This window comes from Poecilia reticulata, linkage group LG2 (genome assembly GCF_000633615.1).
Source record: "Poecilia reticulata strain Guanapo linkage group LG2, Guppy_female_1.0+MT, whole genome shotgun sequence".
In the NCBI taxonomy this organism is placed as follows: domain Eukaryota; kingdom Metazoa; phylum Chordata; class Actinopteri; order Cyprinodontiformes; family Poeciliidae; genus Poecilia; species Poecilia reticulata.
Genome location: NC_024332.1, coordinates 25,729,000 through 25,746,068, shown reverse-complemented (window position 1 = coordinate 25,746,068; position 17,069 = coordinate 25,729,000). Strand labels below are relative to the sequence as shown.

The 17,069-nt window shown below is 45.4% G+C and overlaps 1 protein-coding gene across 1 annotated transcript in view; it reads left to right on the top strand.

Moving 5' to 3' along the window:
* zeb2b (zinc finger E-box binding homeobox 2b) overlaps positions 1-17,069 on the top strand; it is an 82,204-nt gene that overhangs the window by 53,295 nt on the left and 11,840 nt on the right. Inside the window, exons 3-7 of the mRNA XM_017309213.1 lie at positions 5,919-6,170; positions 10,767-10,835; positions 13,351-13,539; positions 16,110-16,434; positions 16,513-16,516. Of these exons, the coding sequence (XP_017164702.1) occupies positions 5,919-6,170; positions 10,767-10,835; positions 13,351-13,539; positions 16,110-16,434; positions 16,513-16,516 (839 nt within the window). The remainder of the gene's footprint in view (positions 1-5,918; positions 6,171-10,766; positions 10,836-13,350; positions 13,540-16,109; positions 16,435-16,512; positions 16,517-17,069) is intronic.

Genomic DNA, 17,069 nt, shown 5'->3' with positions numbered 1-17,069 from the left:
ATTGAGAAACAAAGTCCCGCAGATTTCACGTACTTTAAAGCACTTGCTGCTCTCATTCGCAGCAGGAAAAATGGGGCTTTTTTATAAAGGAGGGGAAATTAGTGATGGTCTCCCTTTTATGTGCACGTGAAGAAGCCCCCACTTCGCCTGGCGACGACTCCAAAACTGGAAGCGGTTCATCCAGCAAACGTTTCTTTTTAATTCTTTCGGTGTGTGTGTGTGTGTGTGTGTGTGTTTGGTTAGTTACAGTAATTACGGCCCAATAACTGACAGCCAAAACCAGGCAGGAGAAAGTAGAAGGGGGCTGTATTTTCCTCAGCCTCGCTGCTGAACATCTGCTGAGAGATTTGCATATTAATTAACCCATATTAACTCTAATTATTCTGGGAAATTATCAAATAAATTAAATTTTCTAATTTTAACCAGTTTTTTTTCCTCCCCCTTCGTCCCGTTGCTTGACGTGTGCAACATCCGGAAGCTCACCTGAGTCGGGATAAAAGATATAAGCTCTGTAAGCCTTTCTGTTCTCCTTCCTCCCACTCTCCTCTCCTGGCCTGGGAGTCCTGAGGGCAGCCAGGGGAAGCTTTTGTGTGTCTTTTTTATTCTTCTTCTTTGGCTTGTGTGACAGGGGAGGTGGGAGGAGGGTCTACTTGGAACATTTGTTGGAGGGAGGAACATGTGTGAACTGGGAGGAGGAGGCGGAGGAGGCGGAGGGGACGGGGCACAGATGGTGAATCCGTGCAGGACCCGGCAAAGGTGGGACCTTTGAGCTTCCCCTCCCCTCCCCAGCCTGTTGCCTGGGCCTCCTCTGCAAATAAATGGCACATTAATTGAATTAGTCAGTGCTGCAGCGAAGGTCTCCTTATGGGCGAGAAGCAGGAGAAACTGGACAGGATGATGCAAAACAGGAAATAGATCTGGTTTTTATTTGCAAAAAAACTCCTGCTGAGACACAGTTTTTCTTTTTAAATGACCCAAATGTCCCAAAACCTAAGCGTTTATGTAAGTTTGCAACCATAAGGATTTAAATGTAAAATATATAACCTGGGAGAAAAATAAAATAAAATAAAATTAAGAGACTTTTAAAAACGAAGTTTCTCTCTACTAAAACCAAATAATGTAAAAAAAAGAAAAGATAAAGACGTTAAACATGAAAAATATTACAGAAAAAAACTACAATATGAAAATGTATAAGAACAAATAAAATATGAGTCTGTAAATTAATGGAAAAATGGAAGATTGAATAAAATATTACAGGAAAAAATATTAGAAATATTAATAAGTTGTAGTAAAAACGAAAAACTATGAGTAAAAAAAAATTAATAAATATTAAAAGTAAATAAAAATAGACAGAAAACACTTAAAAAATTAGAAAAATATTCTTTTGAAAGTTATGACAGTATAAATCAAAAGCTTGAATTAAAAATATGTTTTCATTATTTTCCTCCAAGATTTCCAGAATGTAATTCAACTTTGTTTTTTGTGCTTTTATGCTTCGAACAAGCTTTAAAAATCCTTAATTCTCTAAAATTAACGTTTTAGTGAATGAAAACTTTTTGTTTTTCCTGAAGGAAAGTGAAATCGTTTGCTTGTTCTGGGTGTAATAAAGGTTAAACACATCTGTTAAACACCCAAATTGTAAGAAACTTCTATCTGTCAAACAAACACTTACTCACTTCACTCCCCCGTCTCTGCAGACACACACACACGCACACACACACACACGCACACTCACTCACTCACCCAGGTTGCGTTTACACTTCACTGAGTTTTCACCATTCATCGTCTCCCTCATGTCGCCCCCTCCCCGCCGCCTCCCCTCACTCTCGCTGTCTCTTTTCAGAGCTTTTGTTTGCCCTCTGCCACCGTCCTTTCACCGACTTGGCCCCGATTTGCCCCTTGTGCTCGATCACGCCATTATACTGAGACAAGATAGCACAAAATATCCAAACATGTCTGCTTTTCTTTTGTCTGGACTCGGCTCTCGTCACCGGGCAGCTTTTTTTTTTTTTTTTTTTACATTATTCTTACCGGTTTGGCCAGCTTAGAAAAAAAAAACAGGATGAAGGTTGTCTGAAAGTGTAAAAATGTGGAGGAAAGCTGCTGCCCTCGGTCGGTGTGAGGTTTCTATCAGAGTTACCCGAGGAAGTGCTTAAACTGTTGCAGACGTGAACAATGGCAGACAAAAGGTCATCATGAGAATCCGCTACCGCCGGCCGTAGCCACGAGGCAGCGACCCCGCTTCCACCTTAATGCCCTCCCACACACACACACACACACACACACACACACACACACACACACACTCGGCTCCGCATCCCCGTCTCTCCCTCGCAGCCATCCAGGTGATCCGCTTGGCTCACATTCATGAGACAGGGAGCGAGCGCGAGCAGTTATCGTCCAATAGGGAGAATGTCCCGGCTCATTATCGGCGTAGGAGGCCGAGCGTGTCACCTGGAGCTAAGCCTCGACACTTGACTTTAAAAAAGAGGGAAAAAAGTCAGCCGGGGTGAGCGTGAGAGCGCCAACGTGGGTGTTAGTCATTCTCCCTGCAGCGATCACCTCCACAGAGCTGCTTCTCTCTGGCTCTGACACTCGAGCAGGAAGGCCTTTTAACACAGCCTCCTGTGGGCTCCGGTTTAGCTACTTGGGGATTGTTAAATAAATGTGATTATACCTGTTAGTTTGGTGAAATGATTTTCCCCAGCACCCTGCAGGTAAAACACAGCTGAGCTCAGGTTTTTTAGGCTGAAATCTGTTTTATTTCAAGTCTTGGCTGGTGCAACACGTCCATTCCTCCTGCTACCGAAAGATTTAGGAGTAAAGTAGCAGCAAATCAAATGCCTTGTAGTGACTAATCATCATCAAGTGGGCAAATGTACGGATACCAAGAGTTTGTGCTGCTCTAAAGTTTAATGTAAATGTGAAAAAAAGCTTTCTGGATCACATGTTAAGGATGTTTCAAAGCCTGTTTTAAACAACTTGATTGGACTTTGCAACTAAAACACCCTGATATCAAAATGCATAATGCTCAAAAATCGCCATCTTGGACTCCACTGGCCTTAGTTAGCAGGTTAAATATTACAGGACAATCAGAAAAAGACGTGGAAGGATGTTCTTGAGGAAACCTCAATCTTGCTGTGTTGGACGGTGGTGGAGGGCTCATGATTTGGGTTTGTTTTGTAGTGATTCAGTTGACCATGAATACCTCTAGCCCAGGTATTGGTGAGGCAAATGTGAGTCCATCGTGTTGCATCAAGGTGTTGCAATGGCCTAACCAAAGTCCAGACCTCAAAGTGATGGAAATGCGGTTGGGGGACCTTAAGAGGTCTTTGCATCAGTCAGAGTTATTCCTGCTAATGGTGGATTGTTGGGTGTCCAGTACTGGATTGACAGTCGAACAAACCGTGATGCCAAACCTTCAGCTGGAAATGCGACAAGTGCCAGAATTGGTCACTGTTTATTCCTTTGAATTACTTTTTCTCTGAATGCTTCCAACCATTTAGCCGCAGTTGATTATAACTCCACCATTGACAGCATGTTTTTTTGCTGTCAAGCCCTTCATAAACACAATTATTTTAGACCTGAGGTTTGTTACTTTAATTCCCCCTGCGTCTTTGTCATATCTGAACTGTCTGTGCCTTCTACCAAGTCGCTCCAGTCAGATTCCCTTCCAACCACCCTAATCGATACACAATATCAGCCCTGGCTCTGTTCCTTTTCTCCACTAAATGACAGAATAATACCACGTTATGTCAGATACTCTAAAAGCATGTGTCATTTTAATTATCTGCAAAGCTCAACTCGAAGGGAAGAAACAGGTAGCAGAAGGAAAAAACGAGCGTCATCCATAATTTGCTTTTGTCAAGGATGACACTTAAGGTAAGAAAAGGACAGAAGAGGCATTTTGAGGAGTAAACATTATCTCCTTTTTGTCTTCTTCTCTCCCAAAAGACACAAAAGACTGATTAAGACCGATGTTCGGGGGAGATGAAAAAGCTGCCTGCGAAATATTAGTAGGTTAGAATTACTTTGTTGCGTGACACAATACCAATAGATGCTTGGCGCTCGCAGAGGGAGCGGCTCCTGTCAGCGGTGGCACCTCAACAATGGGCAGCTTTCTCCGTGTTAAGACTACGCGTTTGACTTGACGAGCGCCCCGCTGTCATTTTGCCTTCTTGGAGGTGCCCGTTGACAGCTGACGTTCGGAGATGATTTTGCGTTCAGACAGTTCAGTGCCACCCCCGTTTTGCTCGGAAGCAGCAGAAAACACTCCAAACTTGGGACAAAAATAACCGAAAGTCCCGAGAAGTTAGCTGGATCGGCAAGGGCAGCGTTCCCCTCATTCCCTATGTGGGAAGTCAGGAACGGTGCGCTTTGCTGTGCCTGGATGTGTGCGGAAACAAAAAGAAGCTCCCTCACTCCTTTTATTGGGGAAGAATGGGCCCTTTAAAACCTGTCCAGCCTTAGATAATTTCATTCAGCCGGCCCCTGCTCCGCCGTCATTGAATCTGCATCCAGGGATCAGGTTCACAGGGATGGGTTGATAGCTTCCCAAGCCTCTCCGCCTTTTGTTCTAGCAGCAACCCCCCTCTTTCCTCTGGAAGCTGGGAGGGAGGGACACAGAGCTGATGGGACAGACATGGCTGAGAACGCTTTGGAAATGTGCAAGGACGCAAAACTTTAAAATAGCAGGAGAAAACTTTTGATGAAATATCCAAACAGGTACAGAGCTGTTTGGTGGATGTGGACCACCCAGGAACTCCCAGCATCTCCAGCCTGGGTTGCCTTTTTTGTCATCCGCAAGGAGCATTACTGAGTCTGAACTTGCCTAAACCCTTGTGATCACACCTCTTGAAAAGGTTTTGTTTCCTCCGCCGATTGGTATTCGAGGCAGGTCACCGCTCTCCCACCCTCCTGCTCCTCCTCCTCCCTCCTCGCTCCCCCGTCTGAAAGCCCCGTTTTCATTTTAATTTGCACCTGTTGTGCAGTTGTTCGCTGGAGGCAAGTGCAGACCGGTCAGTCGCAGGGAGACGTGTTAGGAGAAGCGGCGGGGAGGCTTATCTTTTCATATGCATGATGTTTTCAGAAATGTCATGCGTGGACATCGTTTGGTTGGCACTCTTGTTTCGAAACGGTCCAAGAGCTCCTACTTCTGCATAAAGACACTTTAATTAGGCTTGTTGTCCTAAAAGGGCCACAAAGTTCACTGTCCTGCCTCGTTATTCTGCAGTATTAACTCTATCTGAACGTATTGATTGCAGCAGAAGTTTGAAGCTGTGCCAATGAGGTGTGTCTCCACGCGATGCCATGCGCTCCTGGCTCGCCTCGTGCTGCATCTGCGCCGCTCCAAAAAGCCCACCGACGTCCGTTTTCTGCAGTGATTTACGCCGAGGCGTGTATGCGCTGAAGAACAGCCGTTGGCGGTGACAAATTTGCGCGAGAGCCACCTTTGATTGAGTTCACAGCCCTTATTTACAGGCTGTCTATTTTAAGAAAGCCAGGCATATGTCAGGGACCTGTGTGCTGAGGAAGCAGCCGTGTGTGTGTGCTGCGTTTATGATCAAAAAGCATTTAGATTTACAGTATCATATGAAATAATCGAAATGACTATAAGTTAAGCCTGTTGCGGTACCGTATCTGCTATGTGGAGCATCTAAAGCCCGGGTGGCATGTTTCAGAGCCGAGCCATTCTGAAAGGTGCAGCTCAGCGGCATCTGAGGCATGTGAGCAGGACTGAAAATTAGCGGCTATTTTGGCCCGCATCTCCTGGACAGCTGTCTGCCCACCGCTGCGGTTCAGCTACAAATTCCAGTCGCAGATGCTGTAATTGGGTTGTAAACCCCCCAGCCGAAGTCCAAATAAGTTCCCAGTACTGACCGGCTTTTCTCTGTCCACTCTCTCTTTCTTGTTTGCAGCTCTTAACTATGAGAATGTGGTGGAGACAAGCTCAGAGACGGAGGAGGAGGACAAGCTCCCCGTGTCCGAGGAGGACCCCCTGATCAACGGCACGGGCAGCCCGGCGAGCCTCACCAACCCTGAGGCGTCGCCACGCGCCGAGAGCCACGGCCTGCTGACCAAGGACGAAGAGGACGACGAGATGCGGGACAGCGGAGTGGAGCACATCTGGCCTGACAACGACATCCTGAGTGCCTCGGTCGACGGTACTGGTGAGTGTCCGAAGCCTCAACCCCGAAATCTGCAACATAGGTTGCACATGGTTTCATCTATACCACATATGTTTATGTGAAAACCAATTTTAAGAGCCTGGATGATGGCAGATGGTAAAAGCGATGGATTTGATGAAGAAAACAGGTGCAGAAGGGTTGGGAAGTTTCATCTTGAGTTGCCTTGAATCCCTTCTTGACCTGGAGGAAGGATTTGATTCATGTTGCCTTTCCATAATCAATAAAAATCAATTATAAAGCATGATGAGCTTCTATAGAGTCCGTTGTGTGGTGCACTGTTCCTGATGAGACAGGTGGAGCGTCTAAGATATTCCACTAAACTAATTCTTTCTTTTGCTTTTCTTAGTTTCACCAGATGTTTGAGGTTCAGGTGAGCTTCCAATCCCCAAAAACTACCCSTTAAGCTGAATCCCGGGCGCTTTGTGTGCACATCCTGCCACTTGTGGAACTTATCTTATGCCATAAACCCCACCCATCTGGTGCTGGTGTAGACTCAAGCAAACGGCACGGAGCGTTTTGCAAACAGCGATCAAAGCCAGGTCTGATGGCGACGCCCCCCTCCATCTCGGCAGACAGACGTGATAAACAGTTTCTCCACGAGCGGCGGTGGACCATTTGGTTAGCGCTTAGAGAAAAGACCCGCTCTGAGCCAAACAGTGGAAAATATTTACAGTAATGTAGGAAAAAACAATGCAGGAAGGAGTCAAAGCTGCAGATTGTGCAGGAGATGCAAGACATTAAAGGTTGGCAGGTGATGCCTCCCCAAACCTGACTGAGTGATGGTCTTTTGTTGAGCAGCTCCCATTTCAGGAGGTGCCAGTCACGGATGCTTGAAAGATAAATACTTTTAATTAGGGGGCAGGGTATAATCATTAAAGGAAGGCAGACTGCTGCAAAAAAAGGTCATTAACAATCTTAAATGAAATTTTTATTTTTATGATAGCCATTTACATGTATAATAAGAGTCAATGATTCTTGGAAGCATGTGACAGGAACAGAGTATGGCGAGAAGTCATGTAAGACAGCCCATCTAAATGAGCCGGGCCTCGCTATTCATTTCTGCTAATGAACTGGCTGTGCACGGCGCCGAAAGAACGGGGGAACATTCAGCAGTCTTAAATTTTAATACGGAGGGTGTGGGAGGGGGTGGAGTTGCGCATTTATTAGGGACGGAAGAAAGAAAAAAACTTCTTCTAAATAACGCTTCGTGTTGGCTGCTTAAGGGGTGGAAGAAAGAGGAGACGGTTTGGTAAATAAATCAAGATAAAGGATAAACAAGCTGTCATTGCATACGGTAATTGTTTATTTGATAAAGACCTGCGGTGCCATAATGTCTGTAATTCAACTATGTTGCAATTTCCAGATAATCTGCTTCTTGTGTGATAAACTGGCTGACATATTTCGGAGAGCAAGTCAAGTTCATTAGAGCGTTTGGGAGTCTCTTTCCCAATCTTGCGGCTGCTGTGTTTCCCAGCCGGACTTTTTTTCTTTTTTTCTTCCTCCACGGTGCCTTAGTGTCTACAGTGATACCTCAGCACATAGCTCGGGCCTGAGATAAGTCGGCACCCTCCCTCCTTGCTTCACGATTCTGCTGTCACTCCCCTATCAGGAGTTGTTATACAGGTCTCCGAATGAGAMAGAGTGTAGAGGACAGARACGTTTGTTGGGTCTCTGAGGGTCTGCGTTCAGGTGAAACCTTCATGGGACATATTCTTTGAGCTTCTGGTGAAAGAAGACGATAAAGACAGTAAAGTAAAGTTTATCAGGGATCTCTCTCTGATTCCAGGGTACAATCTTGCGCCTGGCGTTGTCCTTGACATTCCTCAATCCCACAGCGAAGCTGGACGCAATGTGCTGGAAAGCATGACATCATTATCACTGACAGACGTTCTCAAATAAATCACCTGCTGTTTTCTAGCTGTTCTCCAGAAGGTCGGGAAGATTTCTGCCTGTTTGGCTGGTTGTTTTCTGGAAGAGGGCATGTTCTGTTCCCCCAGAAGGTGCATCCCTTCCTGATTCAACAGAAATATTCCTGTGTCTTGCTTTTCTCCTCATTTTCTCCTGTTGCAACTCRCGGGGAAGCTGATTGAAACGGACGTACGATTCTGGAAGAAGGATGTGTTGACTGGCTCAGTTACTATATTTCGGTGTCTAGATGTGAAATACTTTCAGCTGTTTATTTGCATAAAAACACCAATAGAAATAGAAACTGTGTCCTTTTCCCTTAAGTAATCATTACAGTTTGTGGTGGTCTGTAAAATTGTACAGAAATCTACCTAAATTTGAGTTGGCRACGTGACAAGACCTGGACAGTAAAGTGATATGGATTCCTCTGTAAGCCGTTTCACAATAGACGTACTGTTTGAGACGTCAATCCGGCCCGCCAAGAGTTAGATTCCCTGTTATTTGCTTGTTAAAACACAGAATATAACCTGCAGTTCAACAACCGTTTACTCAAACCTGACAGATTCAGGATACCCAAGGCTAAAACACACCAAAGTCGGGGGGGTAGACTTTAAAAGATCCTGCGACTGCGGTGACTGGCCGTAAAAATAGGAATGTTTTGAAAATAAACACCATCAGAGCGGCTATGAAAATAGGTGGAATTACAGTCGGGCCCCACTGAGGTAGTCTGGGCTCCTCCTGAGCCCCTTCAGACCCCAACATCACTCTTCAAGGAGGTGTCTGGAGTCGCCTGTGATTTACTGCTGACAAAATACCACTAGAAATGCTTCCCAGGGACACAACATGCGCATATACTCGACATAGATGTGGAAATTCTGGCGTCTTTTTGCAGTTTCTGGTGATTCCGCCACAATGACACTGAATCTAGCCCACAGATCTGTGTGTGTGCGTGTACGCCACAGCCTGAGAGGTGTGCGCGGTGTTAGCCTACCTCCTACTGGAAGCAGCCGCTCTCAGACAACCRCAGATAACCAAAAGTTTTCCAAGGTAAACAGAGGGAGAGTGAAGGGCCAGTTAATCCCACYGGTCATCCCTCCACGTCAGCCCGAAAGCATGCAGGCAAATTTGATTACCCAAAGCAAACACGGTGCCTACGAGGACRCGGAAATGCGGGGGAGTTCTTGCCCCTGTAGGGAGGTTTTCGTACATGCAGATATCTGATACCTGTGGGGTTATTTTAATCTGTTTTGACTGCCTTTATTTATGTATTTAGTTTCCCATACATGTACAGGAAGGGAAGAAAGACAGCAAGATGTTACCCTACCCATCTGAAGAGTCTGTCATTATTCTGTAAACCCTTTGACCGGGATATTTATCATCCCACCGCCGAAGCCATGCCTCTAATTCCGAGCAAACCCTGGAATTGCGAGCTCCACAAACTGTCGAGTCCCATTGTTTTCGGCTGAAAATAAAAATTCCTGCTGCTTCTGGCCTTTGTGTGCAGTAATGTAAGCAGGACGACATTATTATCAACATGCACTCCCACAACCCTTTCCTGTATTATCCCCRTCAGGTTCCTCCAATCTCCAGAAACGGATGCATTAGTATGGATATGAAACTTGCCCTTGTGCATGAGCGGCGCATGTTCTCGGAAGCACCTTGATTTGATTTGCACCAACAGGGCGGGAAGGAGGGACCGGCAACTTCTTAGGCTGATTGTCCGCCCGGTGTCCTCGTGTGGAGGAAAAATTTGTCAAGAGAGGCTTTGTTTATGAGCCTCTCTCAATCCGCTGTTTATTTACAGCTGCCTCACCTGTGCCAGGACAATATGAGTCTGTCTGCACGGGCACGCTGCCATTACCCTGATTAGGCCTGCTCCGTGTGGCCTCACAGGCACAAAAACACAGATTTCTAGAGGTTTGCTCTTTAATTATGACCTAGCGATGGATCAAAAAGGTTGTCTGGATGTCTTTCTGTCTCTTTATGGTCAAAAACTCACGTCCTCCTTCAGTATCATGCATGTAAAAGTTAGAATTAAAGGCCTCGCCTGCCCATTTTGTTGCTTGAAAACACCGACTCCTTCGCCCCGCCCACTTGAGGTCTACCCTGGACCGATGAGGTTATTTCTGCCGCCGAGAAATGTTCCTGCAGCTACAACTGCTCATTTGTGGTCGAGGGTTTGTATTCTTTTTAGTTCCAGGAGCGAGGCACCGACTCTCTGCCGGGGCTTTGCGGCGAATCACAAAAATGCGAGCGCTTTTCACAATGGCTCGGATAGAGAGGCATCCACCACGTGACGTGCGATAAAGCAGGCGTGATCGCGCATGCAGAGGACTGCAGCGGCGTCACAGCCGGGGAGTAATAAGCTCAGCCTGCGTGTTGGCTGGAGCTCTGTGATTGCTCAGGTGGATGTGCTCCGTGTTGTATTTAATCGCYGTGTTTGGCGACTGAAGCTTCCTTCGCCTCCCCTGCCGCTTGTTGTCATGTTAAAGGTAAATAAGTCACTGTCTGGCCCTGATGATAGCATTCATTAGGCATGCTGAACAAAGCAGCGGCACGCTGCGATGCACAGCGGTGCTTTTATTGCTTTCTCCATACCTTCTTYTTCTTCTTAAAGGCCTCGTTGTCAGCATCGCTCACCCTCCCTACCTATTCTGTCTCTTCTGTTTGCAGATGAAATTAAAGATGATTTTGATACCCTGGGGCCTGAAGCCACCTTGCAGGCAGTTGGAAACGGTACAGGTGAGTCAAGACCTCCCGACTTTGGATTCTAATCTGCTCTCACTGATGTGTTGGATTAATCAGGACTAATCAAACATCAATAACATGAAAAACAATGAAGTTYTGCTGCACAAAGTGTTTTGTTTTTTGTAGCAGAAAATTTCAGAAGAAATCTTTTCTGCTTATTTGAAGCATGAAATGTTGAATTTCTACAATCTTTTGATACATTTTCTGAAATCAACATTCACACCAGTCCTGTTTWGTCCAGTTTGTTTGGCTAGAAAGTTTGGTTCATTTGGGGAGGCGTGAACTCAGGTCCGCCTACAAACCTCTGTCTCAGTTCAGTTGAACTGAACTCTGGTGTGTTTTGAATGCATATGTGAACCGGAGACCGCTCCAAAAGCAGGAAGTGCAGGGTTCAGRGTACAGTGCAGGCAATTCTGGGTAAATTCAACCAAAACAAACGTGTTAGCCTAGCGCTAACAAGAGAAATGCCGGTTGTAGAAGTCGTTGAACCGCTACAATCTGACACTAYTCCATTTTTGTTTTTGTTTCGTGAAGAAGGAAGTTGCGCTCAGTGCTTTGTGTTGTTTCCTTCAGTAGTTCTTGGTGCAGCACCCCCACAGGCAAGGAGGGGAACATTTTTTTCAACTAGTTTGTATCTTTTGACACAGTGCAGTGTGAAAGTGAACCACGCCGTAGCAAATGTTGCAACTTTGGTCGCCMGTTGAACAGAGTCTACCGGACGGTCAGGTGTGAACACACCCAAAGTCTGACGTTASACTAAATTTGGACAAGTCAAACAAAGAAAAGACCACCAAAAACAAGATTGTGTCAACCAATCAGAACTAAAAAGGACTTGGTAAAYGATAGTCGCAGAGCTGTAGCGCAGCAGAGAGGGACGTAGCCAAACGTCACCGTCCTGTCAGACGWTGTGCCACCCGTAGGCGGGTCATGTCTTAATGTTGGCACCTGAAAAACAGAAAAAGCAAACCACTAATTAAACAGTGTTTGTCCTGGTGAAGCTGAACCCGAGCTGCCAWGTCGCGTTCCGAGGTGTGGGGCTGATTTGCCTCCACACGCCCCTCTGTTCCATGATTTCATCCGGGCCACCTCAACAGTTGGCCTGGGCCGCTGCTCTGGTGAACCGAATTCACCCCACAGAACGCCACGCAGGCCCGCCTCAAAGCCTTCACTTCAGCTTTGATTACTCTCCGCTCGTTGTGGTGTTTTCTCTTCTCTCTCTCGCTCCAAATGCTGCAAATGTTTTCCATTTCAACCGCTTAAAAGGAGTTTTTCTTTTCTGGAAACGATGCAGTCGGAGCTCTCCGCCACTGGATCACATGTGATTCTGTTTAAAGGCATGAGCAGTTCGATCACGTCGCGGTGCCAAAGCACACTCTGATCCAGGTGATTTCCTGCGCTGCTGGAATAAAGGTTTCTCCCCTTATGCTTTCCACCCAAACGCGATACGTGGCGTTTGCTCTGTAGATTGGATTGAATGATCAATCGTCAACGCAACAATCTCAATTAGCTCAGCAGAATGCTRTAAATTCTGCCGTCACCCGTCTCCAAAGTGATCCATTGGCACCGGTGACATTTCAGTGCCATTTTTGACATCCAAATATCTACTACCTTGACCTTTTGCAAATTGGCTGCCGAACAAACCGCTCTTTAAACCTCACCTTGGCTCGTGGTTTAAAAGCCTCATTAACAGGGGAAGGACGCCTGATGAGACGCCAAAACCGGCTGAAAGAAAGTCTGCAGGTTGCAAAYGTCGAATGTTTGTGTGTTTCTGAAAGTCAGCTCGACTAATGAAGGCTGCCGTTTCCCTTTCTGCTCAGGTTTTTGGGGGKTTTTGTTTGTTTGCAGCTATCTCCAGGCTGCAGCTTAAGAGTTTCCCTGAAGAGAGGGGACTGGGAAATAATTTCACATTGTGTGGCCTCAGCACTTTGGCTGGCTTAAGACACGTTGGGCTCAGCCATGGCAGAGCGTGTCTCTTTTCTTCTCCTTTCGTGCTCCGGCTTGTGGTTTGGCCTCGGTAATCTGTTCGACACAGAACCAACAAAAGCCACGGCCTCTTGATTGACCTTTTATGTGAAAGCTGATAGAAAGAAACGTGGCGCTGCTGCTGATTAAGCCGTGATTGTGTATATATGTGGGGTTGTACGTGAATGAGGGTGCTGTTTTTTTATTTTCCTGACATGAAAATCAGATTTTCTGTCTGAGGTAAATTAGGTCAGTGAAGTTTTCTCCTCAGCAGCTCATAGTGGCACATTTATCTCTGATTTTTGTCCGGATTAAGTTACAGTTCTTGTTTTAGCAGACATGGCATGACAAGCAAACCCGGTAATTTAGATGTATCCCCCCCAAAGCACTGCTGCAATGTTTCAGGGTGGCTATCTTCATCGCATTTCCTCCCCAATGTTCCCAATATTCTCCTGTAAGACATTTCTCTGGGGAGAAAAAAGAAAAGTGAATTGAATTTATCTCACCGCCTCTCCTTCTTCTTCTTCCTCCTCCTTCCTGTCTGCAGTCAAAAGCATGGATTGCACTTCAGAGCTGGAGGACTTCTTCGCCAAGCGAAAGCTGGACGACGGCGACAGCCACGTGGTGAGCATCGCCGAGTACCTGCAGCGTGGCGACACCGCCATCATTTACCCAGAAGCCCCGGAGGAGCTGAGCCGGCTGGGAACGCCGGAGGCAACGGGACCCGAGGAAAACGGTACGACTCCGAAACATTAAAACACCTATCTAGAGGTAAATGCAGTTATTCCAGATGAAAATAACAATCTTTAAGCAGGTAATAAAAAATTAAGCTCATGTTTCTGTATTACAATGTGCTTTTTAATGGATCTAATGTAATATTGTAGTTTTAAAAGTAGAAAACTGACATATTTAACAGAAATAAAGTCTTTAAAACATAATATGTAAATTATTTAACGTTTTAGTAATATAACTGCAAATGTAAAACACATTTAAAATATAGTTAAGTCTTTCAAGCTTCAACATTTCCGAATTTACTCAATTTTGTTTTGAAAAGCTGCAGCTGCGAAACCCCCAAAACCAGCGTTTTATTGTCTAAAACCTCCCGAAGCGAAGCGTTTCGGTAATCCGTGAGAAAGCGTGAATCCCGCGGTAACAGCTTGTCCGGCTGGAATCTGTGGAAAAGCGAGCAGCGGCTCTTCCCGCTGACAGGAGCGGGCAGCTGTTGGTCCCACAGATTCGCCGGATGCCTGGGTGTTTACCTACAGCCTCACAGCAACAGCTGGGCAGCCTCTTGAAATCAGATAGCAGCACCTCCGAGGCGGGATTTGAACGCCTCGGTGATTCATGCGGCAGACATCTTGTGGCAGGAGGGGTGGATGGAGAATGTCAGTTTATGGGCGGATTGGTCATAAAGGAGAGGAGGGTGAAKTCCAGCCGACACAGGGCCGACCCGAGACTTTTTGGGGGCAGATTTTCATTTGTGGGCCCCCAAACCGACAGGTCAACACCAAACGCCTCGTCGTTCCTGTTCTACTCAAAGTCTGTAACAAACTGTCATTTGTAATTAACTCACATCGTACTGATGTTGGTATRAATATTGATTTTARCCTCTCAAGTGTAGCAAACTAAAAAATTCGATTTTGAAATGTGCCTTATTAGTTTCAGTATTTGTTTTAGTTTTAATATATTTCTCCAACAGTGTAGCAAATATAAAAAATAAGAATAACATTTATATTATTCAATGYTGTTTAAAAAAAYATTAAATTACATCATCACTTTACATTGTTGGCAATAAAAACCTGCTTGCCCACGATGGCTACCATTGGTTGTAGCTGTCTCGTTGTCAACATGATGCGCTAAAGATTAAATGTACAAATGACATAAAAGAAAGTGACACAGTGTTTTGCTATTAATTGTCAACACTAAGACAACTAGAAAACAAGATCCAAGGTATCACATGTTACAGTCAGTAAGGTTTTAATTAAMAACAAAAATATAGCGAGGGGAGGGATGTTGGTCAGCTATGCTAGCTTGACTTTGACAAACTCAAAGCGAGTTTTAGTTTGTCAATGTGCTGCAGAATAATCACAAAATAAGCGTCAAGTTTGAAAACAACACTAACAGGCTAAAGGTTCTGTTCTTTGTGTGTTTATGTGAATGTAAATTCTGCTCTGGCGGCTAGTGGAGCTGTTGTCAGTCAGTTGCTATGGCAGCGGGTCTGTGTGTAGCATAAAAGAGCGTGAGAGAAAAGTGGCTTTGAGTTGTTCTTCACCGTTTTTTCTGTGTTTTCCTGCAAAGGTTTTGACTTAAACCAACGAGACATGTTGGTGTTTTTTGTGGTGTTTATGAAGTTTGATCAGGCAGTGACTATTAACCGCATTCAACTGATTGTAGACATTTCAAAGAAGATGCTAAAATTAGCATTTCTACAAGTCTATTTTGATACAATTTTCCTAAAAACTCGCCAAATGTTCAATCAATCAATCAAATTTTATTTGTATAGCACATTTCAGCAGCAAGGCATTTCAAAGTGCTTTACATAATTAAAATAAAAACAGCATGTGACATTGAACAAACAGAATAACAAAGATTTATTTATTTTATTTTTTTTAAAGAAAAAGAAAAAAGATTAAAAAAGATAAAAACATTCAAACCCGCACCCCTTGTAGGCCGGCGGGGCTTTACATAGACAGTGTGAAAGAGAGATGAAAATTAAAGATAAAAACATTAAAAACATCAAAAACATTAAAAACATCAAAGACATCAAAACTCACACTCTAATCCTAATTTAGCCATAAGCAACTCTAAATAGGTGGGTTTTACGTTGATTTTTAAAGGCACCCAGTGTTTCAGCTGTTTTACAGTTTTCTGGAAGTTTGTTCCAAATTTGTGGTGCGTAGAAGCTGAATGCTGCTTCTCCTCGTCTGGTTCTGGTTCTGGGGATGCAGAGCARACCAGAACCAGAAGATCTGAGGGGTCTAGATGGTTGATACAGCAATAACAGATCTTTAATGTATTGTGGTGCTAAACCGTTCAGTGATTTATAAACTAACAACAGTATTTCTTAAAGTCTATTCTTTGAGCTGCAGGGAGCCAGTGTAGGGACTTTAAAACTGGTGTTTGCACTTGGGGGCCCCCTGGTGGTGTGGGGGCGCTAAGCAGCCGCTTAGCTCGTATATTCCTTGGTCCAGCTCTGAGCGGATGCCGTCCTTGGAGCAGATAGCACTCTGGGCACGCTGCCCGCTAGCTGCCATTGATCCTCTGACCTTTTGGCCTGCCTCACCCCCCCTGCTGTCTCTCGCACAGACCTGCCACCTGGAACGCCAGATGCCTTCGCCCAACTGTTGACCTGCCCCTACTGCGACCGGGGCTACAAGCGTTTGACTTCGCTCAAGGAGCACATCAAGTACCGCCATGAGAAGAACGAGGAGAACTTCGCCTGCCCCCTGTGCAACTACACGTTCGCCTACCGCACTCAGCTGGAGCGGCATATGGCCACACACAAGCCCGCCAGGGATCAGGTGAGGCGGAGCTTCCTCCATTTTGCCAGTTTCATTTCATCCCCATCGCGCCCCGATCATTTTTTTTCTGATTGGCAATCATTATTAATTTTTCATGGCATTTTGAAGATGCAGATCCTTTAATGGTAATAACTTTAATTGAGGCCCTAAATGGTTTTTTGATGGCCCTCTCTGATATGATTTTCCAGCCTCGTGTTCACGATCGAATGATTGTGTTAATTTCCAATTTGGAAATTTTTATCAGCTCCTTAACTTCGCTCCACTCCTGGCCGTTAATGCTGCTGTGCTGCGGGGCGGCGTGGTATTGGGGGGGCTCTCCATCACTCAGCCCCCTCCCTCCACTTCTAATTTCATGCACCGCATAAACATCTGTGTAYGCTCGGATCTTCTGCCGCGATTTATGTCACGCGCGGCCGAGATGTGACGCGGATCTGCTGGAAGTTAGCATGAATCACCTTAAAGTCGAGCATCCGGCAGCCACGGATGTTTAACTCCACTTTCTGCACATTGGCAGTAATTATAAGTTTGGAAATTAGAGCCGTAAATCTGAGAGCAGATGAAGACTGAAGGAGAGAGGGAAAGAGAGAGAGAGAGAGAGGGAGAAAGATAAGAGAGAGGGAGAAAGAGAGAGGGAGAGAAGATACAGGGTTATCCATCCATCCATCCATCCATCCATCCATCCATCCATCCATCCATCCATCCATCCATCCATCCATCCATCCATCCATCCATCCATCCATCCATC